This window comes from Chanos chanos, chromosome 7, assembly GCF_902362185.1.
Source record: "Chanos chanos chromosome 7, fChaCha1.1, whole genome shotgun sequence".
NCBI classification, from domain to species: Eukaryota; Metazoa; Chordata; class Actinopteri; order Gonorynchiformes; family Chanidae; genus Chanos; species Chanos chanos.
Window position 1 is genome coordinate 11,257,834 of NC_044501.1, and position 25,853 is coordinate 11,283,686.

At 41.5% G+C, this 25,853-nt stretch overlaps 1 protein-coding gene across 1 annotated transcript; it reads left to right on the forward strand.

Annotated features, from left to right (window-relative positions):
* The first annotated feature begins 411 nt into the window (after positions 1 to 411).
* Positions 412 to 23,678, forward strand: dhrsx (dehydrogenase/reductase (SDR family) X-linked). The gene is made up of 7 exons (XM_030780562.1): positions 412 to 511; positions 4,866 to 4,973; positions 6,097 to 6,165; positions 15,972 to 16,073; positions 17,476 to 17,683; positions 19,304 to 19,511; positions 22,897 to 23,678. Exons 1-7 carry the CDS (start codon positions 412 to 414, stop codon positions 23,077 to 23,079), a joined length of 978 nt encoding a protein of 325 aa, XP_030636422.1. The 3' UTR covers positions 23,080 to 23,678.
* Positions 23,679 to 25,853: the final 2,175 nt, after the last annotated feature.

Sequence of the window (25,853 nt, forward strand, 5' to 3'; positions counted from 1 at the left end):
GTGTGTATAATGAACACAACGTTAAACCAGTGGTCATCGTAGGAACGATTCATTATTGATAACTTTTTTCCTATTGGTTGAAGAGAACTTACTCGAGAACACTCCTCTTTTCCTCTTACCTCCCTCTGAGTGATCCATCCAATTTTACTGCCTAGATACCGAGCACAAACCCTTTTGCTTATACATCTGTAGGTGTCATTTATTGTTTAATTCATTTTCTTTCGTCGTGAAAATCTGTCTCAACCTCCACCGAGGGACTCTGTGTGCTTCGCAAAGGTCTAGCAAGAGCCTTCGAAAACGGAACTATTGTCACGAGCTTTGCTTCCGTACTTGATTGCAACAGAACAGCCAGTGGTGAGACGGAGGGTAAATAGTGGGACACACACGTTGGATAACCAGACAGCTTGAGAGATGTGGCTGCTGTCATATATCCTCCCCATCATAAGACTGTATTTGGTCGGCGTGAAGGTTCTTCTCTACCAGCTGTTCAACAAATCCTTCACTCTACCAGGTTAGACACTGTCTTCTGTCTGTTCGTGTTGAATTGTGTGTTAGCGGACTTTTTGTTTGTAGATGCATATTGTTCCAAGTATTTGTACTCCGAGTGTACATGTGGCCAGACTTCTTTGCCATTGGAGAATTTATCACCGCTTCACTATTTCAGGGTACCCGCTAACAGTACTTCTCAAATATCATAATAGTCATATGTATACATACGATTGTAGCTTCATAGCTAGTCCGTGTGTTTGTCGATGGAACTGTCTGACACATCACAGCTGGGATAGCTGGGTGAAAGTTCGGCTGACTTACTGTGCCAATAATTGAACGAGGCCGTTATCTTAAACAGAGTTCAAAACATTATGTCATTCAAAATGACAACGCCTGTTTAACTTAGATTAAGTTTATGAACTGATCGTCAAACAGAGAGAGAGAAAGAGATTGTGTGTGTGTGTGTGTGTGTGTGTTTGGATGGATATGTGTGTTACAGATCATAACCTATGACCTACATTCTCTCTCCTTTAGAGGTCTTACCCATCTACCCGCTCTTACTCAAAAACTCTCTTGTTACTGCTGAGAGGCCCTCAAATCATAATCTACTTTCACTAATACAATGGACAATAGTTACAATTGTGTACTAGCTTTTATCCTATAGAAAGTTCAAAACCCCTGAAAGTCCCTCAGAAAGATCTGTTCTTGTGAGTCAGTGGCTAATTGGGACATGCCCAACTAGAGAACAAAATTCATTTTCTGCGGGGCCCTTAGAAAGAACTTTTCAGTCACGACTCTGAACATAGTAGTAGATAATCTGTGTTAAGTTTTCAACCCTTGTGATCTGACAGCCTTAAGCATTAAGCTGCATTTTCAAAATAGTCTAAGAATTACCATGTAGGACTGTCCAATTCTCACACAGTCCTACTCCCGGAAACTCACAGGTGTCTCCCTGTCCTGACATCAGATTGTAAATCAGGTTTAGTTTGTTTTTTTTTCTATCCATGTGTTGATTGATATTGTAGTGATATTTCTGACACTGCAATTGAATATGTTTTTAGGTACCTATAAAGCGATTTTCCCCCATATAATTAAAAAAAAATGTATAGTCTAAAGACAGAATTTAATTCAGATCAATTCCAGCTTTTACTTAATGTGTCATCATCATCATCATCATCATCATCCTCATCTTATTTTAGGCCTACGCATTTATTTCACATTTTCTGTGCTGTTCTGCCCAAACGTGATAGTGACTTTTACATTTCATCCAGTTCCCTGCAGCTTCAGGAACATTTTATACGTGATGACTTTGGATGTTCATGTGATTCATCGGCTACAAACTGTTTGACTTAAGAGGTTCACTAGTCATTCATTTGTCTTGGAAATTATCCAGACTTGGTTTCATTACACACCACAGTGGGTACTAAATACGAAATGCGATCTCTCTGTTGCTTCATTATCCAACGTGCTTTAAAAAAAAATTCTTCAGCTGTTTGATTCAGCTGGGCACAAAACACTCTATATTGCACTGTAGGACACAAACCACTGTATATTACAATCCTGAATACTGCAAATTGAAAATATTGCATCCAAGCAAGAAGGACCTAGTAGCAAATGCCATCCCCTGCAAAGAACATCAAACTCAGCATGTTCCGATAAGTAGCTCAAACATTATACTCACACATTATTACTTCTTATATGAGGTATAAGAACACAAAATGGCAAAAAAATATGACGGCCACAATGCCCCAAAACATTCAGTAGGTGTTAAATTACCCAAATCAGTGGAGTACAGTATGTCTGATCTCTAAGTACAAATACCTTGTATCAGATACCTCTTGAGTATCATCACTAATGACTTGTGAACCACTTACAGGATTCTTTGCCCAGTACATTCCAGTATGGCTGGAGCAGAAACAGCAAGGTCAAATACCAGAAATGCCCATAAAGAACAGGCTTCAGTCAAGGTCAAGGATCTGTTGATCTTCAGCCTTTCAGGTCTGTGCCCGTTGTCATTGGTACTGTCCTACACAAGCTTTTTAACACAACCCTCAAGGTCAATGACGGAGACCTCCAGGGTCTGCATGGGGAAAAGAAGATGTTATCCACCTCACACCAGATTCCACAGAAAACCATGTTTCTTGACATTGCTGCATTTTTGATATCAGTTCCAAGAAGCTTCAGTTTCTGTACTGCGTCACGTCTTCCCAAGCGGAGGAAGAGCTTTTGGAAGAAGCTAAAGTTGTTCTTGAGAAGTGCATGAGCAAGTGCCTCAGTTTGGATAATTCCTTTGACAAGCCACCCACTGACAGCCACAGGCTGTTCATCCCATCCCACTCCACCAGCAGTCACTGACACCCGTGCAACACGCGCCTTCTGCCAATCAGATGACAGAGAACGGCAAGAGGAGCCGAGCGTCTTCGAGGTCCGGGAACGTTGCGCGATACAGTGCGGAGAGCGCTGCTGACCTGCTGATCACTTGTGTTCATTTCCAAACCTGAAGTTTTACCGAAGAGCTCGCTGAAGTACTGGCCTATTCCTTTCAGCAGCGCCCTGTTCCACACACAGTCTTCACGTCCACCGTGAAGGTTGCTGGACTAGGAAAAGCTATCTGGCTCCAGCACGTGTTTATTACCATGTTATGATGAAGAAGACCTAGGTAGAGTGGAAGGTGTGGAAGGGAATGAGGAAGAGTACTTCATGGAACAGAGACAAGAGTAAAGGATAGATAAATCACAGACAGTAGTGACTGAATCACTGCTGAATGGATTAAGCTGAAAAGATTCCGTATTATAGGGTGTTTAGCTTACTAACACCGCTGAGTTGAATGAAATGCGTAGCAAATTGTGAGAGTTTGTGTTATTTATTTATTTATTTATTTATTTCCCTTTTTATATTTATTTATTTAGTTAGTTAGTTTAGTTTTTTTTTAATTCTAAGTTCTACAGTGGTGTCAGTGTTACAAATGACTGTGCTGTCATTGGCTCCTGCACTGTCATGTGCAACCAATAGATTTGTTTTAATTTGGTTTGATTGACATCACTGAAGCTTCAGCACTGTTTTGACAATTGGTCAGTTCCATAGCTACTCATCACTGCAAATGCTGAATTGACATGTCACGAATTTCTTAATGGTGCATATTTTAAGCAGTTTGTTACTATTTCATATTCTTTACTTTTCTGTCAACATGGATGCTTTAAGTGTTTTTTAATTTTGTTTTTTTGGAATGGAATCCATTATAAAAAGTCTTCCAATTGAATGTTGTCATTGACCTGTGTGTCTAATGTCATCATTGAATATAATTTGGGACATGTTCCCTCAACCATCGTTTTTCTCTGGCTCTGAAGCATCATCTACTTTAGTGGTAATGGTGGGGGAAGAATAAGTCATTAGCTGAGGTACTTAAAGACTAGCTTGGAGGACCATCGTGTGACATGAGTGTTTTCAGATGTGTCACTATGAAGAACAGGTCTACAATGCAGAGGGAAGGCAAGGACGACGCAGAGGCCAATCTTCCACGCGCCCGATTTCTCACACGTTTTCGTCAATAAACCTATTAAAAGCTCGTTATCAAGAGAATTAAAAAGACATAAAAAAAAAAGAAAAGAAATGCTTCTCTCCCTCATCCTGTCACACCGGTCAAGCTGTCCTGGGGAAAAAGCAAGCGAATCAATACAATCAAGATATAAGCACCACGGTCAACGCGCGTTTATAAAATTGGTGATTATGGCGATTAACTCGACAAACTTTGAAGGTCTCAGTCGTGCGGGGTTGCGACTCAGACTTTGCTAAATCTTAGCCGTCAGGAATATTGAAAACTGATTGTAAACTGCATGTATAGTTGAATAAAACAGCAAAAGGCCCTTTTTTTTAATTAATCATTTATTTATTTTTATCTCGGGTCGTTCACGTGATCTGTGATGGCGTGCGCATTGTCATTAGTTAAACTGATGCAGCTGGTGTAGTTAATGAGATCTCCCCTTTTTTTTTTTTGAAAGTGTTCGAAACATAAACAACCGAATATGAGACGACCCACGACCTGTGAGTCACTTCCAGCAGCACAGATTAAACGCTCTTTATTCTGCTCAAAGTCGGATGGAATCGAGGCATTCACGTCACATCACTTGAGACCGTATTTGGAACCCAGACGTGTGTAATACTGATTTTTTTTTTTTTCAGGCACACCTTCTGACAGGACACCTTTTGAATCTTTCCATCTTTAAACTGCGTAGCTGCTTCGGGTTTAGAAATCAAATCTCTCAGTGGAAAACTGCTAAGATATGTCTCCTGGTAAATGGTAAACCTCAGAGTTTAGACTCAATATTTTTCTCTCTCTCTCTCTCTCTTTTTTTTTTTTTTTTTTTTGCCTTGCACAGTTTTACCCAAACAAAATGGAAGGGTTGCCATAGTGACAGGGGGTGCCAGAGGAATGGGATATGAGACTTCCAGACACCTGGCAAGTCTTGGCATGCATGTGGTAATCGGTACAGTATGACACTCACCTCTTATGATGCCGTCTTCAACGCCCATGCGCTTATTTACGGCTGGGCTGCAGTATTCATTTGACGTCCATCAGTGTTTTCATATTCTCTCTTCTTGACTAATTCATATTTTCAGCAACACTGATTTCCCCCCCTTTTCGTCTCTAATGTTCACTTTACAAATTAATTGTTAAATTGTGGGTGATTAATTTTTAACTGGAATAATAAGAATAGGGTCTTTCTTGTTTACCAAATCAAAAAGTACACCACATGCTAATAAGGCACGTTTCATTTTTTTTCCCTTTCATATTAGAAGAACATTTAGTTGCTGACAGCAGCCAAATTTGGGGAAATAAGACTTGCATTGCTAGAGTGCCAAGTGCTTACACAGCGTGACCTTCAAAGGCTGTGAGGACACACCGTTCTGAAGGGTCTCAATAGTTAACGTTACAGCTTCAAATGTGTCAAGATGTTCTTTCACGTGTATGTAATTTTACTCTACACCGTTAAAAAAACAACAATTTCACAAGGTGAATCGACTGACCTCCGCAGAGAGGTGTAGTGTGTCTCTCTCTGACTTGAGAGAGCGGTCGATGTGGGAAGTTCGTGCGGGAGGACCTCTTTCTCGCCTTTTCATTTTAATGCAGAGGCGCGGGACACCGCAGGGTCACATGCTTTTTTTTCATTTTCTTTTTTTTTTCCTTTAACGATTCAGTGTCAAGATCTTAAGTTCAATTTTAAGACAAAAATCCCGTGCTAACATTTTAAATCTAATCATACACTAAATCATCAAACAATAAATGAAGTTAACTCACCCATAAGAACCTCTTTAGAAAACAAATCTAAAACATATCCATAAATTCCCACTTGAGGTTCCAACTGTTTATATGTCACTGAAAGCCTGAACCATTGTATTTCAATGCCTGTGTCATTCCATGATATTTCCATTTCCTTACATCCCGTTAATAGATGAGGCTGTGTCCTCGGAATTAGTCTGCCCTGCTGGTGCTTTCAAAGCAGTGAAATTTCTGTGCCAGGGGAGCTTGGTGGTGTTTCTGGTGATGATGATTCAGTTTGATGGGCTTAGGGTGCCAACCTCCCCCTCTCTCATTCAACTCTTTCTCAGCTGGAAATTGTGAAGAGGAGGGTATGACCGCTGTGAAGAAGATCCAAGAGGAGGTCAGCGTAGGAGGAGGTAATTGCACGAAAGCCATCCTCTCTAATGGGTTTGAGCGGGGCGAATATGTCTAAATGTAACGTTACGTTACCTTTACGATGATTTGGGGGGGCAAAAAAAAAAAACCAACCAAACATCCAGAGTATGAACTATTATGCCTCAAGCTTTAGCCATCATTTGTTTTTATTGTGTTTTCCATTAGTGAATTGTCAACATCGAAACATTGAACGATGATGCGTACGCATGATGTCATCTGCTGTTTTGGTCAAAAACAATCGCGTTTGGTCTGGTTTAACGTGTTCAATTAGGCCCAGCGAGACCGGCGGCTTTTTCTCGGCAGCGCACTCCTTTTGACAGTCTTTGCGTGGTGCTCTGTCTGCTCTGCGTCACGCCAGACCATCTGTAATTCTGCCACGTGACGAGGCGAGCCTGTAGTCACTCTCTCAGTGAGGTCGGGTACCGTGCCAGAGCTGCACCAGATACAGGATGTATTTAAGACAGTCATTCTTAGACCCTTTTTTTTTACAGCTAATCCTGTCAGCTCTCTTCTCTTTTCTTCTCTCTCTCTCCCTCTCCCTCTCTCTCTCTCTCTCTCTCTCCCTCTGTCTTTGCTTCCCTCCCTCTTTTCTCCTCCAGTTCTCTCTCCCTGACTTTTGAAGGGAACGCACTGATGCTGTGTCAACGCCAAAGACAGACACAGAGAGTGAGAGAGACACAGAGAGTGAGAGAAAGAGAGAGAGAGAGAGAGGCTTGTGATGAATGTGCAGGAGGGAAAAGGAGCTGCCAGCGAGGCTCATTGTCATGCAGATGCAATATGAAGAGGGTGTTTGGAAAGAAGACGTCCTCTGATCCTCTTGCTCTATCTCCCACCTCACCTCCTACTCCCTCCTCTTCCCTCAGTTACTGTCAGCATCCAGACGCTAACGCACTTTGCGCTTCTTAGCGAGGCCGTGCAAGCCGGTGGGGGGGTGGGGGTGGGGGTGGGAGAAACCCACGGCGGTGTAATCTTTATGCAGAGTAATGACACCAGACATGTCGGTGAGCGATGGGCCTGTTTGTGTTTAACACCGTGTGCTCCTCACCAGATGTCTCCCGTGGCTCCGACCTCCTTTTGCTCCCCGCGCTCTGTCACACTCCCGCTCCGCGAGAACCTAATAAGTCGCTCCGCCGCCGCCCAAGCCAAAAACCACCTGTTTTAGGAAATTGAGTTTGAACAGGGCCGGGGATATCCGATCCTCCTGAAAAGCGAGGGAAGGGGAGGTGGTGGGGGTGGTGGTGGGGAGGGGGGGGGGTGGTGTGTTGAGTAAGGGGGCTCTGATATCTGAATGAAGTTCGGTGTTTACATTTACAGGCCTGTGTAGAGATAAAACGGGTAATGATTGGCAGGCAGGTCAGCTAAACAGAAAGGAAACGAGGCATGTCATTAAGGAGGAAACGTGTACTTCATGAGCTCTTTAAATAGGGGTGGCTAGTTCTCCGCTTGGAGCTAGCATCATATCTTCACTTTAGCTCCAATTCTGTTCAAACCTATGTGATCTAGTAAACTAGAATCCTAAAGAACTTCGGAGGCTCATTCTCAGGACCGTTAGAGATGGAAGGAAAGCCCACAAGTCTACATATGCGTGGTCCTCCAGAAACAGGGTTTCTTCCCCCCGATTTAGAATGTTCTAGAGTCTATGACTCTAGCGTCGGCCGTACGTCACTCTTCATAAGGTGCGTAATGATGTGGGCCACATTCAAATACCATTCATAGTTTTCTGGTCCGACTTGTGTCAGATAAACATTTGAGGTAGTTCAGTGACTGTTCCCTATCCTTGTGACCTTGTTTTCTTAATTAACAGGATGAATGTCGGTTTTGTAAGGCATTCATGAGATATTTGTTGGGTATCGATTTAACACTCCACAACACAGAGGCAGTTCGAATTTTAGTAACCTTAGTAGGAAAGGACACAGAGTTTAAGGAGCAACATGTGACTATCAGGACAAGACCTTGCTGTTCAAATAACTTCAAGCGCTTATTTAACCCAGGCTTATTTCTAATCCGCTGTTAGCCCACGACATCCTAAACTTATGAGTGTGTATGGCTGATCCATGGTCTTTTATCTGAGGCTGCAGGGCCAGTCTTCCTCAATATTTGTTTGTTCGTAACAAACTTATGGAGCCTGGCCAGATTGTGAACTGACTGTGTACTGGGGTGGATTGGTTTCAGTTATGACTGAGGGAGCAGGAAAGGACAGGGGGCTGACTGACTGAATAAGGGCAGTGCCCTCAGGGAGCCTGGTGATCTTCTCCATCACAGACCCACTGACATAATTAAGGGGACATGTCGGCCGACAGCGTGACGCATGGCATTACACCCCGTCACAGTACTACCCGAACCAGAGCTATCCCGACAGATCATCCTCAGGCTCTTTTCTCTGCCAAACTCTTCCATCTCTCTCTCTTCCTCTCTTCCCTCTCTCCCTCTGTTTCCCTCTCTCTCTCCCTTTCCCTCTCCCCATCTCTCTTTCTCTGTTGCAGTGAGGTAACTGCCATGTCCTAGTCTGTCATCATGCCTAAACTGCTGAGTGTAGTTGACTGGTCGTGATTGGTCATCGTATTCAGCTTAAGTCACCTGTAGGCACGCGCCATAACCTGGGTTAAGGGTAATGCAGCGCAGAGTAACCCCTTAATGTAATCGCATCGCTTTTCTCTGTAACAAGGCGGTGCAATGCCTCACAGTTTAAATTCTTGTAACCACATTACAGTTACGGTCTTAGATAGAATTATGTTACCTGCTTTACACAGATGTTTCCAAGTGCATGACACCAATGACGTGGAATCCGTTCAAAAACTCAAATTTTGTCCGCGCAATAATACCGTCGCCTGCCCTTTTTGCATCACTGACTGCAACAAATCAATACCCTGCAGATCGATACTGCAGCTGCTAGCGTGAGTTTACGTGCGCCTTTTTTTTTTTTTTTTTTTTTTTGCCGTAATATTTTTAGAAACAAATTACTGTAAAGTTAGAGGAGTCAAAGCTGAGTTAAACGAATCTCGCTTCTCTCTTAAATCCCAACGCTCACTTTTCAGCCCACGTAGTCTCGTGCTGACCCCAGAGAGGAACAGGCTTTCCGGCAAACGATTTGAGAGACTTTTCTTTTCTTTTTTTTTTCTTTTCTTTTCTTTCTTTTCTTTTTTTTTTTTAATGAGATGTAACCACTATTTCAGAAATGAGGATGTAAAATGAGTTCTGCCTTAGCTGTGGTTTTGGTAATGGGCTAAAGGTGTCCTAAAACGTGCCTGTGATTTCCTTTAAAAAGCTTTTCCGGTCGTGGCTCGTACGTTGTTGAGCTGCTTAACCACCGTATATCCCCTTTTGTTTTATTTTTGTATTCGTGAAAATACATATTTTAAGGCAGTTCTTTAGCTGATCTAAAGGGCTTTACTTGCTAATTCATATGTTCTGAAAGTAGGTGAGTAGTTAGTATATGTGTAGTTACTGAGCGTGTTGTTGAACTATTAATAAAGCACTGAGATGGATACTGGTTGTCATCATTATACTTTCCACTTTTATGGGTTTTAGAGAGTGAAGTACTGTGTAGTGTGATTCCTTTTTACAGGAGGTAATGGGAGAATTAATCCCATTACAGTTGGAGAGAAGTAATTAGTAATCTGTAATAGATTATTTTCTTTGAGTACCCCCCCCCCCCCTCCTCCTCAACACTGGTCATAACATTCTGAGGTCTTGTAGGTCTCTGAGGGTTTTCTTTAAGATTAGTGTCACGTTTCCTGAAGCACAGGAAACGAGGTCGTGTTGTTCTTTCAATACGGTACTGTGTAAACGTTGCTCGCTTCTTAATGATGAGGGGTTGTATTCAGAAGTTTTGATTAACATAAACCCGTTCATATGACCGTAAACATTGTGTGTATTTAAATACTTATAACGTCATTATTTGATTTCTCGCTGTGTTTACGCTGACTTGCATTCACGTTGATGCTGCATGTTAGACTTGTGTGCTTTTGTGTTCTGAATGTGGCACTGAATCCTGCTCCTTCAGGGCTGTGAAGCTGGTATGCATGCATGGTAGTGAAGCAGTTAGGTCAGTAAGCAGTTAGGCACCGACAGACATCCTGTGGTGTTGACGAAGACAGATAGATTTTTATTTTCAGAAGCATACAGAAACTTGTGCTTCTGAAACTAAACACGTTCTGACCGAAACTTTTCACTCTGGTTCTTATATAGAACTGTTAGGCTTTTGTACTCTACATCTTTGTCCCTTAGTAGTCAAGACGACCGGTCAGAAAATAAGACAGATGTATGGATAAGGCGTTATGTTATAAATTTGCTGTTGTAGGGAAGTTTGAATTATTTTACTGTCTTCCACTGAAGGCACCTGCTTATTAAAGCAAACACACACACACACAAACAAACAAACTGACAACATGCAGTAGATATTAGTTCACACACACTCAGTAGGGTGGTGAAAAACAAACTCGGCATGGGACGAAAGACTCGCTAGAGCTAGAACTTTCTAGAGCTTTGAATAAATCTGCGCTCACATTTATCCCCAGCGACAGTCTTGACTTGGTTAGCGTTCATCGATCATTAATCAATTTGATCAACTATATGAGTGCTGTCAAACGGCATTAAAGTTCTAGCCCTCCCCCGCGTCGCCGGATGAATGGAAAAGCACAGAGACCGTCGGCTTGATCTGTGCCAACCGCGCCATATCTCTAATAAGTGTCCTGTCGATGGGCTATGCGTCATGGTGTGTGTCAGTGTGTTCGCAGACCCCCATCACTGTTTCCTGTTTTGACACCGTAGAAAGCCTTCATCCCAAAACAGGTTTGTTCGTTTTGTTGTTTCGTTTGGTTTTGTTTCGTTTTTTGTCCCCACCCTACTGAAGTTTTCATAAACAAGAGTTTACTCTGTGTCATCCGTACGCGTGCGTTGCGTGCGTGTGGGTGTATGTGTATTTTTAATAACCAGCTGGCCTCAACAGAGCAGAATACACTATAAAAAGCAGCTCCGTCAGGTTCTATAAAGAACCTTCTGGATTCTCACGTATGGAGTTGGTGGCGTGGAAAATGTACGCCGCAGGCGTGTCTACTCTCGGCCCGTGTCTCTGGTATTCAGCGTAATTATAGAGACACACAAGCATATGCACCATACCTCACACGCACACAGATATCGATATCCATTTATATGTGTCAAGCGTTGTGAGTGTTTCCTGATGGATTTGAACTACCGCCTAGGCAAATAAATGTATGTGTGTATACGTGTGTGTGTGTGTGTGTGAGAGTCTGTGTCTGTGCACAGTTGGTAGAAGGGAGCAGTGTGTCTTGCGTGCGTACATATGTATATGTATCTACGTTAAAATGACCTTGACTGGTACGACCTTCTTTTTCCTTCACGTCATCGCGAGAGAACGAGAGATCAGAATAAAAGGTTCACTGCATTTATCGAAGGAGGAGGAAATAAATAAAATCTACTCTGTCCTCTACTTCCCTCCCTCTTTATTGATTTGTACACCCTTTTTTTTTTTTTTTCCTGCCCCCAGACAGAGAAATCAATCTTATCACCACTGCCCCGTCTTAGATTTACTGTCAGATTTGGCTCCTCTCCCTCAATGTCTGGAAAGATCTTCACCGCCCCTGTCTTGAGATCAAGATGGACTTCTTGGACCGTCCATCAGATCTCGGCAGAATTTTTTTTTTTTTTTGGGGGGGGGGGGGGAGAATTTCGGCCAATGATGGCATATTGAGGGCTGACGGGTTTTGAGGGTGTATGTCTTTGTTGGCATCTCAAATGGCTGAACGCCATCGTGGAGCTGCCTTCCAGCTGGCCCAAACGACTCCCGTTTCAAGCCCTCCCTCATTACCGTTCCCTCTGGCATCCATACAGAGAGCTCTGACACTTTATCAAGAGGGATGGGGAATATATTGAGTTTGATTTGATCTCACTGATGTATTTGCCTCTCGACAAGCCCCAGCCCGTGGTTTCGGCGGCATACCAAACAGTGCATAAGAGGTTGAAAGGGAGAAGGAGGAGCGATAACGCTTGGATTAGTTTAGCGTGGTTACTTTTGAATTAAATACTGATATTTCTGATATCCATTCTGGCAAATGTGAATTTTTACCGGTACGTTTGTTCATTTCCTCATGGTATGTCTCTTAATCCCCCAAAAAATGCTGAAGTGGAAGCCATACTTACCCCCCCCCCCTCTCTCCCCCACCCTCATGATTGTTCTAGAACATTGCAGGCTTCTGAAATTCCACAGCCATCGGCGGAGTAAAAGCCAGGGGTGATATTAGCTTCCTCTGTTCCACTATTTTGGATAAGAACGCCTGCAGACGCTTCAGTATGAATTCGCGACGCATCAAAATGCGTCTCTTCCTCCGAGATAAGAAATTTTGTAGATGTCAAATGCCAGTACGGGTTAGCTATCTGTTCAGAAAGAACAAGATATTAGTCATTAGAATGGTAAGTGGGTTTTAAGGGTTCACATTTAAAGTTTGTCTGAGATAAATTCCATGGCAAATTCTAAGAGGATTACACAAAAGTGTTTGAGCGAGAGTGAAGCAAAGAAGTGAAGTTTGGATATGCTTTGGCGGGGGGGAGGGGGGGTTGAAAAGAGAGGGGAGGAGGGGCAGGGGTGAAAAAGAAAGGAAAAAGTATGGAAATAAAGGGTCTGTGATTAATGGAAAGTCTTTTCCCCAAGCTTGTACAATTAAATTTCCTCAGAAAGTTAATAAGTATTGATTTGATATTTGGTCAATGTCAGTAATTTTGTTATTATGTGTTTCAATGTTGGTTTTTTTGGGTTTTTTTTTTAAAGATTTATTCAAGAGGGCCTAGCTGTTTAAAAAAAAAAACGATTTAGTCTAGGGATTGGTGGATTGAGAGTGACAGAAAGAAAGAAAGAAAGAAAGAAAGAAAGAAAGAAAGAAAGAAAGAAAGAAAGAGAATCAGAGAGGGTTGCAGCCATCGCCTGGAAACCTTACCTCGTTCAGCTTTCTCTGTCCGCAGATGAAATTAAACGTCTCCTAAAACACGCGAGCGTGTAGCACAGAGCAAAGCGGAGAGGTCAGTCAGTGCTTCATTAATGCAGTAGCCCAGAGCGTGTCCTGTCACATCCCTCTGAACACTCACCTATCCTTAAGGACTGTACTCCCCCACTCACCACCGCATTCTCTGACTCATACCGTCCAGTGTCGCCGTAACCTAGATTTGCCTCATATTCATTCAGCTGTACAATCTGAGATACTCAGAAGAACCTATTTCAGTCTGTACTCTAAAATGGATACTTTATTATAAGTATTCGCTATTTACGATTAGCTCACATGTCATCCATGCTGTATTGATGTAATCACAAACTTATGGTCCTGACAAAGCTTTTAATATTGATCGTATCGTGTCGTTTCAGAATGGTAAGCAAATGAATACAGTGATGTTTACACACAAGTTGACGTACAAGATAGGAACATCACGACGAGGCAGCTATGTTTGGATGTTGCGTGTTTTGGATATGAAATAGGTTTTAAGTGTTTTGTGGGTCGAATCCCAGTTCACACTTGAAACTGCCATAGCATCTCATAATGGGTGTAATTTAGCAAGTAATTAATCTAATTGTGGAAGTGTAATTTGTTTAATTATGTGGTTGAGCACTCAGCACTGGCAAGGTTCTCCCAGTGCCAGAGAAGATGCGAGGACATTGTTTATACATGTCAGTCTGGGCGGGAAAACTCGAGGACAGCTTTACTCATACAAAATACTACAACGATATTGGCGTAAAACAAGAAATCTTAGCGTGAGGTCGTAACATTTCTCATTTAAAGCATCTGTAGGATATTTATGTAATAATTAGGCAATCAAACCGTAATGTTCCGTTCCACGACTTTGATGCGTTTCCTGTTGAGGAGTTGAAAGACTCCAGCTTTGAAATAATAATAAAAAAAAAAAAGACTTTGTTTCACCTCTCTTATTATCCTCTACAGGGAAAGCAAAGTAAAATACCAAGATTTGCATAACATGAGTTCTTAAGCTGAGTAAAGCAACGATAAGCGCATGACTGAATGGTTTAAATGAAGCGTCTCATTTTAGAGAAGCCGACAGCTCAGTGGAACTCAGGGAGGGTATTTTTACTTTGACAGGCTGCCTAACCCCCTTTTTTTTTTTTTAAATCACTGTTTCTTGTTAAAGACCCATGTACTTGTCCAAAAAGTGTCACTTCTGTGTGTGTCTCCATCATTTTTGCCCATTTTTTTCCAATTTGTACTCGTATGAAAACAGCGTCTTTTTGTTTTATCGTTTAAAGAAAGCACACGGTGAAATATCCACCCAGTCATGAACCTACGGTTGAGTTCAAGCATTCAAAGCCACCGTGGTTTGTAGTTTTCGTTCCTGTAGGGGAGGAGCTGTCTGTGTAATTAATGGGTCCCCTCCGTGTCAAACAACACACGTTGAAAGAAAATCAAAATGCGGTAGAAACGGCACATCCCAAATAGCTGGAAGTCCCGCTGTCTTGAATTGGAACAATAAACAAAAGCGCCCCAAAGGCGAGATCTCAATTCCCCTGAGTAGCCTTCGCCACTTTGCGTCTGCAGCGGTAGATGCCAACATCTTCTCATTTGGAAGTGATCATTAGTTAAAAGGTTACAGCTGACAAACTGAGTAACCGATTGGAGCTCTCGGTAATTGATGGGCGACAGCAGACCACCAACAACCAGAGTAAACACACCTTTCTCCTTCTGCAATTGAGTTTGTGACCTCTTGGCGGAAACAGGCAGGAACCATCAAATCAAATAGATTAGTTCCTGTTTGATGCTTGAAGGAGCATCTTTACACACTGTTTCATTATAAGGATGGATTTTTTTTTTTTTAAAGAAAAGGTTGTTAACTATTGTTTCTTATCTATTCTGTTAGAACAGTTTTAGATCATACTGAAAATATGTTATATCCAATACAATAACTCACAGCTTAATAAATATATTAAGCATAAAGTTTATAGGAATAAATTCGCTGCTTTCAAAGCTATATACAGATAACCCAAAGCAAAAATGACAAGCTCCTGAAAAATTCTCTCTTTTTTGCCAAAAACATGATGGACCATCATGGTTATGGAAAAAAAAATCTTATGATCTTCCTTAAGCTTTGACAGCTGTATTAATTTTTGTGCAAGCTGACTTGAAATAAGATTAATTGGACGTGCGCTTTGAAGATCACTGTGTTGGAAGCTGACTGGCTTATCCGTCTCTACTAAAACTTGGGAGATAAATAAACAGACAGCTTGGAAGAGTGTTATGACTCAGACCAGACTCGGCACTGACTCGCCAGTTTATCTTTTACGACTAAGGTGGTTTCAGCTAAAACCTCTGATGTTAATGCGGAAATTTTTTTCACCGATATCCGAGTTTCGAAACTACATATCAGACAACAGCGTGTAATTGAGTGATGATACAGGACCAAGTTGTTCTTTTATCAGTGGCAAATGACATGAAAGAGTCAATGTGCAATGACTTTCTTTCTGGCTAATATTTGACAGATGTGTGTGTCACATGTGGCGGTATTGATTTTGACCATGAAATTGCATGGGGGCACAGTCGTTGGAGGGCCACAAATGGAAAATATCAGCCTACTCAACTGATTGATGTTAGATGTCAGGGCTTCCCGTATAAATTGCAAATGATGTGCTGTCCTCGTGGAATGGCTTTATATAATGTTCTTCTTTCTGTGTTTCTTACATGCCGTAATTATTGATTTTTTTTTTGTTTTTTGTTCACCGAGTTAAATGGAGTCGCCATCCATACCAAAGATGTTTTGTCTCATGTTTTGTTCACAGTGGAATTCATGTACTTGGACTTGGCCTCCTTAAAGTCTATCCAGCAGTTTGTGCAGAGGTTTAAAGACAAACGTTTGCCTCTTCATGTCCTTGTCAACAATGGTAAGACACTTCTCTGCACTAACAGTAGGCCTAACTGGTCTCCCTATCAACATTAAACAACATGACAAGAATGTTTGCTTTCAAAATACCATTTGGATTTTAAATTCATGATGGAAAATATGCTCCTTGCTGTTTTGAAAATGCCTGTTAAATGTTATTCATATTCAAGATGCAAACCCCCCCCCCCCCCAGATACAAGCACTCATCTCCTTCCAGTCTGCATGGGTGAAGCTAGAGCCTTCACCTGCTTCTAAACAGATACCTGAAGTGTCATTTTGTTCTGACTGAATAGCTTTTGTGTAGGAATACCCTCTGGGGACTTTGTCTATGCGACAGGAGTGGCCACATTGTCTGCTCCTCACACTAAACGGGGAGAATTAATCATTCATGCCCCCCCTACCCCCCCAACGAGCAACCACAAATATCCTCCTCCCCAACTGACGGACGCCAAAGGACAAACGCATTAGCACTGCTTCATTGAGACTCTAATGTTGTGGAAAGGTCAGCGGTTGACCTCAGAGCGTTCCCAGAACGCTGGGATATTGCATTCTGGGTAAGTTAGGAGCTGAGCCAATATGCTGGACCTCTCTAAAGAGTCATAAAAGAGTTCTCCACCTATAGATTAGCCATGTCGCTCTGGATTTCCTCGTCTTAGGAAAAAACCAGTGTGAATACACCTGAACCAGTCTCAAACATAATGACAAGCACATTTAATTTCCCCTTCCTACACTGTAGAGCGACACACAGTTGTAATCCTGATCACCGTGTGCTCCAGTGAGCTGGCGTGTAATTTCTGTTGAGAGCAGAGTAATGATGAATTATATGTTTTTTGATGATGGGGAGCCTATTTTTTTTTTGTGTGCGTGGGAATAAACTGTGCAGACAGACAGTAGCGCCGCTCCATCTCTGACGGGGATTTTGTGCGGATTAGAGCTATTCAATATTGAAATCCTCTGGCCCAAATCATAGCTTTTCATAGCTTTTCTAAAGTTAACCTTACGCTGCTCTCTCTATCAGGACAGAAATATTTGATTAAGTGTGAATTAGATTTTTTTTAGTTTCTTCTCATCTTCTCATCTTATCTTCAGCGTCCGTTCTGCATAAGACACGCAGCTCTCTGATACACGCTAATTACATTAAATAGGTTTATACTTTAGACAACTGTGAAGCGATCATTTGAATAATTAAAAAAAAAAGGTCCATGTATGAAGTAATCTTTTTTCCATTCGGCAAAACCCATATTCAGCTGAATTCGCACTCATATTCAGCTGAACTCGTATAGAGAGAATCCTAAACCCTTTGCTGGACGTTTATAAGTTAATCCACCCTTGGCAGAGTCTACTGGCAGACTACACTTGTTGGTGAGATTCATTGAATGTGTGTCTCTCTTTTATGTGGTTAGCTGGCATTATGCTTGTCCCCGAGAGACAGACAGAAGATGGCTTTGAGCTGCATTTTGGCTTGAATTACCTGGGCCACTTCTTACTGACCAACCTGCTCCTGGACCCGCTGAAAAAGTCTGGCCGGCATGGTGCCTGCTCCCGCGTCGTTGTCATGTCTTCCGCTACTCACTATGGGGGTCAGCTTAATATGAAGGACCTGCAAGGCAGGTGAGATGATTATACACATTTGATTCAGTCACATTCAGTCTAAAATGTTCACCTTGATGACACCAATCAAAAAGTACTACTGACACTTCCTTTTCCAGCGACTAAAACTGGGTTTCCTAAGATTCAGCTAGTTTTAAATTGGTTTCCATTAGCCGTGTATACTTGTTAGCTCATGCAGCATTTCTGTGTGGTTGCCATAGTGATTTTCCATCTTCAAGTTTTCAGAAGCGTTATAAAATTTAGTCTCCAAGGGGTTTCAAAAAGGTAAGAGACAAGGAGATTCCGCTCCAAAACACCTGGCAGTATCATCGCGTTTTTTTTTACGTCATTTTGGCACGGACAGCTGAGGGGAAAAATTATGAGCTGACATGGGGATTTATAAGGGATGTATCTATGAAACATAGCCTCTGACATAGTTACAATTTCAAGGCTGAACACACTCTTGTCCTTTTTTTTTTTTTCTCAACACATTTAACAGAGAGCTTCAGTAAAGATTGAGGAGCTAGCCACCTCCGCAATGTTCTCATCAAAATGCTACAGGTTCTCCTTATCCATTTTCTCAGTTTGGTTTTTATTGCTTTTCAGTGTAGAGAGGCCTCAACCATTTAGACAGCAAGGAATTGCATGAGACTCCCCGCTATTCAAGGACGAAACACATTGGCCATAGCTCTCGGCTGGGATTTCAGCGTTATGTATCTATTGATCGACTGAACGCTTCATTGCTTCTCGGGTGGAAACAAGAAGTGCAGGCTATGAGTGTCACAGTAAACATAGACAAGCCCCCCGAAAATGAAATGTGGCAATCGAGACAGCTCCCGCAACTAAGCGAATCAAATTGTTTTTCACGCTATCCGTGTATGGAATGTGAGAGGCGGCCATTGTGGCGCGGCCTGGACGACTATCTTAGTTTAATGACTGTGCTGTCCTTCAAGAGTGAGAGAGAGAGAGAGAAGAGAGAGAGAGAAAGAGAGAGAGAAAGAGAGAGAGAGAATATGAGGGCATGAGAGAGGTTGATAAGAGACACTTCAAACTCTTCACGCTTTTTCTCCCGAACTGCCCTCTACAGAACTGTATTTAATCCAAGCACACTAAGAACTCTCTGTAAGAACGACTTCGACACCTCATTCTCTGGCCAGTACGTGAGAGCACATTTTGCACCATTAGGCTGACTGAGTGTTTTTCTTTCTTTCTTTCTTTGTTTTTATTTCCTCTTGATTGTGTCGCTCTGGAATTGCTATGGCTTGATTTTCTCAGTCATTTGCATGTAAATTTTGTGCTATTGCTGAATTATGAAAAATACAGCTTTACTTAATGTTACGTATCAGCTATTGTTTTGTCGTCATAAAGAATGAAATAAAACCAAGTAATGGAGCTTATACTGTTGTTGTGTGGTACCACCATAATAACAGCATAAATACACAATCATAAGATGTCTCCGAATATTTAGGTTTTCCTCACTAAAATGACAGCTGTAGGATTCTGAGGGTGATGCATGAGAGACAGTGGTTTACTCAACTGCTTCTCTCAGAGGCTCTACAGATAAAGTTTATTCACTTCTCCTCAAGACATTTTACCCACGCGCTATCTGTCTGACCTCCCTCCCCCCCCTCCCCTCCCCAGGTCCTGTTACTGTGCCCACGGTGCATACTCCCAGAGTAAACTGGCTCTGGTCATGTTCACCTACCAGCTCCAGGACATGTTAGTGGCCGGAGGCCACCCGGTGACGGTCAACGCCGTGGACCCCGGTATGGTGGACACAGCCCTGTATGAGAACCTGTGCAGTCCAGCCCAGTTGGCCAAGAAACCTGTGGCCAAAATGCTTTTCAGGGTACAGTCGCACGCAAACGCAAACGCACACACCCACACACACACCCACACACACAAACAAAAAACTGTGCAAGGTTTTTTTCCTGACTCTTCAGTTTATACAGTTACTAGCACGGCAATATTTGTGTGTGTGTGTGTTAGGTGTTAAAACACCAGTGTTAGAGTTAGTGATTATGAAATGTGTTCTCATGTGTCTCCAAAAACTTGACAGTTCATTAATTCAGTTTCAACATTTGTGCATCTGGTTTCTGACAAAAAAAAAGAAGGAAAGAAAGAAAGAAAACAGATTTAACTGTCTGCTCTGATTAATGATCCCGTGGCAGGTTTGACAAGACAGTGTGACCAGGAACACTTGTCCAAACGACTCTTATCTCTAAAAGCTCCGGTGAATGATTGAGACTGCCCGAGAAAATGTCACCACGAAACATTTATCTCTCACTGACTTCGGTCTGAAATCTCCCTTATTGTCTTCATATGTCTTCTCTGACATGACTGAGGCAGATTCTCTGGGATCTGGTCACGGAACCTCCAGGGTTGGAATAAGCATTCTGAGGTGGAAATATAATTGGGTTTTTTCGTTTTTTTGCATGTGTGTGTGTGTGTGTGTGTGTATGTCTGTGTGTGTCTGTGTGTGTGTGTCTGTGTCTTTTTTTCATTTTGTGTGTGTCTGTGCCTTTTTTTCATTTTGTGTGTGTCTGTGTGTGTGTCTGTGCCTTTTTTCGTTTTGTGTATGTGAGTGTGTGTGTCTGTAAGAGAGAGAGCGAGAGAGAGAGAGTTTGTGATGAGGGAGATTCTCCTGTGCCTACGGTGGTAGGGTCTGTTCTAATCATAAGTGACTCATACAACCTCCTCAAGACTGGGTAGCCTGACTCCTCCTGGAGCTCAGATCCAAGAGCGAGAGGAGAGTAAATATATAAATAAGTACAAAGAACAAGCCAAAACTGAGATCACCTCCCAGCCCTAGATGCGTGGATTATTTAAATAGTGTTTTAAAGTGTAGTATGAATAAGACATAATTCATCAAAGAGTGTTCAGATGCAGTTCCACTTAATTATGCATGGAGTTTATTTGTATGCTAAAGAAGCCTAGTTTCTTTCGCAGTCCTGTCTAATTTTATTCTTCTGTGTGCCCAACTCACGACTAAGGTCTAAATTTAATCTGTACAACCAAATGGTACAATTGGATTTGTTTTCCAGCATACCATGTAAAAAGGTGTTGTTTTCTTTCTGTTCGTGACCACATACATTAAATATTTCTTGATTCTTCATATAGCACTACAAAATAAAACAGCAGTATACTGAAGAAAAAAAATCCCTCTAGTATGGTTAGTAACCCGGAAACTTATCAGGGATCTTTTTTGTGTGTGTGTGTGTGTGTGTGTGTTTGAGAGAGAGAGAGAGAGTGTGTGTGTATGTGTGCTTTTTTTTTTTTTTTTTTGGACTGCGAGAATCTGTTTTATCAGAATTTAATTTCCTTGAAACTCATGCTCCATTGAGAAGAGCAACACTGATATCGATTTATTTCGATATTTATCACCATAGTAATTTCCTTTTTTCGACTTTTAGAGCAGAGTCGTGTCCAAACACTAAAAGAATGGCAACGTCAAAGCTCTTATTTCTCCTGGAAGAGATCCGCCCAGACTTGACGCGTCTGAATATTTTTTTATACGCCACAGACGATGACAAACTTATTTTGCTCAGAGTCACAATTAGCATGATGAAATAAAAGACGTTAGCAACGCGCTAACGGAAATCTCTGACGACAGTTTGTCAACGACAAAAGGGTGCGAGGACTTTGTAACAGGGAATCTTATCAGCAACGAAATTTTATGAAAGGGACGCCAGGAGAAGTCTAGTCATTTACATTAATCATCTCTCAATGTTGTAAAAAGTTTATCTTTCCTGGAATCACAATACCGTCAGGGGTCTTAGCATCAGTCGTAAACATGACTGCTAGGGGTGTTATTTTAGGCACTGTCTACGTTTGGTGGAACGCTTGCTTCTTTTTTCTTCCAACAGAAGATGAGAGGAGGGAACGTCCCCTCTGAAAATCAAATAGGCTGAAGTAATGATGTTTTCCACATCCATTTCAAGTACCTCCTTTGAGATGAAGTGCACTCACTCAGATTTTAAAATATCTATACTTGGTTTCTCGCTTGCCAATGATAAGCTACTGAGACAATCAGCATACCCAAATTTATGAGAGACATTTAAGTCAAGAATGAAAAAAGGGACTTATTCCAGCATTTAACCTAATTATATATGAAAAATACGTCCAATTATATGTTTCCTCTGGCAAACATATAAAGATGTGTCTACTCACCATTGCTGTATACCTGATGAAAATGTATCTGGCGTCTAGCTTACCATCTTTAACATTAATAGTTCATTACAAACTATAGCATTTGGAAATCACTTGTGTTGTATGAGGTTAACATTTCCTCAAAAGTGTTCCTTTTTTTTTTTTTTTTTTTATCCCTTCTACACTATGCGATATTGATTTACTCAGTCAAAGGAACGGTGTGCTTGTGTAGCTTCGCGGATTTTAATCTCGGTTTCCACTGACAGGGAAAAGGTTAGAGAGATGAGTTCAGGCCCAATTTCTTTTCCTGAAAGAGAGTTTGCTTTGAAGAACAGACCTTGGCACGGTCGTTCCACTAGAGTGGGCATCCTCCGTAATTGATCCATCTGGGTCAGGCTCTCCTCAGAAATGCTGTGCGGTACTGACCGTCTGCATATCAATCACGAAGCCCTACGAGGTCCTCTCACTCATCTCAGGCTCACGTGTTCTCTTTTTTTTTTTTCATAGAGATTAACAGAGAGACACTTTCTTGCTTAATCTCCCAAAAGTTTATTATGAGATTTTTTTTTTCTTTTGAATGGGTTTTCATGCCCTTTTAAATTCCATTTAAAACGAACCTATTGGATGATGTTTAGACAATGGTCCTTATCTTCTTGAGATTGTGTCAGTGTTTTAGGAAAATTTGCTCTGAAGTTTTCATTTGTCATTTCAGTCAAACAGAAGAATAGAATAACAGGATTCAAACAGAGCTTTTAAGAGATTAAACCAGAGTCTTTTTAGCTCTCATTCTATTAAATCATTTTCATGGTCTTTAACGTCTGTAATGAGTGTATGTCTCCAATAACTGATTGATTAATGATTCATTTCCACCATAAAAGCACTTTGACAGCGCTCAATGCATCAACCTTTGGGTGAAATAAAGTCTATTCACTCTCCAACTCTGTTCCCACATGAAGACAAACGTCTCCTATTCATTATTCTTGCCTTTAATTAGTGCTCTTTCCAGCTGTCTTAATGGGATTATTCTGGATTCCACTCTGACTGATCTATTTTTTCTTTCTTTCTTTGTTCTGTAACCTCCTCAGACTCCTGCAGAGGGAGCATCCACTGCCATCTACGCCGCTGCCTCCTCAGATCTTGAGGGCGTCGGGGGTTGTTACCTGTACAACGGGCGAATAGTCGAGTCCTCAGGGATCTCTTATGATGAAAATCTGCAGGCCAAGCTGTGGAAAGAGAGCTGCAAGCTAGTTGGTTTACCACAGGCCTGAGTCCAACAAAGCCCCAAAGAACCAGAACTTCAGCTCATCAGCTGGAACCAAGATTAAGGCCCTTATCAAACTTTATCTACAGGTCTCGCTTATGGTTTAAAGACAGGAGGAGATGATATCTACTGCTCTTCCTGTGAGTGGACGGCTATTAGAATGCACCATGGCAACAAGCGGCTTCTTTGAGGCATCTTCCTGTTCATCTCACATATTAACTGTAGCCATGTATTTGGTCCCATTATAATATTCCCTCCATTCACTGTGAGGAGCACCTCCTCTCCCCCCCCTCCCTAAAAACTGGAACAGTCAACTTTGCTGTGATCATGAACAATAATCTCCTTGAGAACTTTTTTTTTTTTTTGCTTTATTAAACATATTTAGAATGGACAAATCCTGAAAGACTGCAATACAAGTTCTGTCAAAAAAGCCAAAAGCTTTGGAAGTTCGTCTTCTAAAGTCCGTCCACACAGTCTTAAAAAAAAAAAAAAAAGACAATCAAAAGCCTCAAATCACCCAGGAGCTAGTAAAGTTCAGCATCTCTCTCTCTCTCTCTCTCTCTCTCCCCCCCTCTCTCTCTCTGTCTCTTTTTTTTTTTTTTTTGATTTGGCTCTCATTCTGCACAGTCTTTGTCTTTTCTTTGTTCCACATATTTTATCTCTGTCAGTTGAACTGACTGGTGTCTCCTTCGTTCCCTGAGTAGTCGGCGGACTCGAAGAAAGACACTAAGACATCATCTGTGCCATCCGACACATCAGAGAGTCACTGGCGAAGGGCTAAAAAAGAAAAAAAAAAAACGTCTGTTTGGCCAAGCCCAATTTTTTTTTCCCTCCATTTATTCACGGTACATTTCAAATCTTACCTGTAGAATCTTCCGGGAAAAAAAAGACGCTTCCCTCTTTTTGAGGCGTCTCATCTTGTTTTGCCCTCCTTCACCCCAAGGGAATGTTTTATTTCATCCGTCCCTGGTGACTGAGAAATCTGTCTGATGTTCTAGTGCGTCGTAACAACCCAACTCCTGTGTTCTTCTTTTTTTTCTTCCTCTCTCTCTTTCTCTTCTTTATGAACAGGCCTGTCTGTGACATTAAACTTTCTGAAGGACCGTTTGTTTGCAAATGATATGTCAAGTGATGTATGAGGTTTTGAAACGCAATGCCTGTCAAATATATATTGACAACACGTTGTCAATCAGAGTTCCAGCACTTCATACCTACACTCATTTTGACTGTTTGTGAAACAGACATCGTTGATTGATGACATCGTGCGCAAATGAGGCTTGAATCCTGAAAAAAAAAAAAACAAAAACAAGAAAGACATTTAAGAGGATGAGAGATTTCTAGTTTTTTAACAGAGGAAGTAAACAGTAATACGCTATTATAGCGTGACTGATGATAGCCTATATGAAATTCTTGCCACTTTTTTCCTTGCCATGATAAATGGATGAACAGTGTTTTTTTTTTTGTTCTTCTGTTAAGTGCTATTTTAATCTGTCCATATGTCAGTTATAAAGGTATTGATGTCTAATGCTGGTGTGTTCCGTATGTATGTATGTATGTATGTGTTCATGTCCAATGTAAATGATCATGCACTTTGATTAAACCTCAACATGAGCCCAGATTATTGTAATATACAATACCATATATCAACCGTTACATGAGAAGAAACGTTTAATATGGGCTCTCTGTATCTCTCTGATTAGGACCGAGATTATGGTGTTTTATCAATGACTGTGTTTAACACTGATATGCACTAGTCACTGACACCTTTGTTTTTATTCAAATGAAAGAGCGATTGACTAAGATAGACAAGCCTGTTAGGTGTTCTGTGTAATCAAATATGTATGAGAAATGGATGGGCCATTGTGTCCGAGTTAGCCAGAGAAAAATCAGCAGATTTGTTTTTTTAGTTTGAGATGATTGTAAACACTACAGGTGATTGATTCCCGAAACTCTAAACCATAACCACTGTGAATGGCTTCACCCCCCCCCCCCCCCCCCCGTTCCCCATCCCCCACCATCTCTGTGGACTTTTTCTGTTCTACTGTGATGAATGGAGTGAATATTTGGGATGTTCTGTGGAGTGATTCTGAATGGATAACCAAATCATCAGCATACGTGCCCACTCACAGCTGCACTGAACTAAATAAAAATAAAAACCACTGGTTAATGTCATTTCAGCCTCAGTCTGTTTGGAAAGTTCTCATATTTTTACCTCGTGGTCTGCTCGGGAGAAGAAAATATGACATGCAAAATCAGGTTAATATTTAAATGTCTGACTAAAATGAATTATTCAGTTCACTATTATTTTAAGGGTGCTTTTGTAAAGTGTCTGCATGCAAACACTCAACCGCTTAAGAAATATGTCTCTTAGAATATGAAAAATTCACAACTACTTTTCATAAAAACACATCGATCTACGGAGCAACACATTCTCATTATAAAACTATTTCTGGAATTATGCCATTTTTCCTAAATGAATGCACACTTGTAAAATGTTCATTTTAATAATGAAGTTTCCTCAGAGTGTGTTCAACGCTATCTTGTGGAGAATGGCATACAGAGGTCAACTTGTTTATTTGTTTGTTTGTTACAAAGATTTCCTCACCGCGGGGAGAAAGCTGACTCATCTAAGACGCGTCTGTCACGCACTCTGTGGGCACAGAGGGAGAATTCTGACTTATCCAAGTGAAGCCCTGTCATTCACACACACACACACACACACACACACAAAAATTCATGACTTGCATTTGTACGCGCTTATCTCCGCAGCTTATTGCGAAA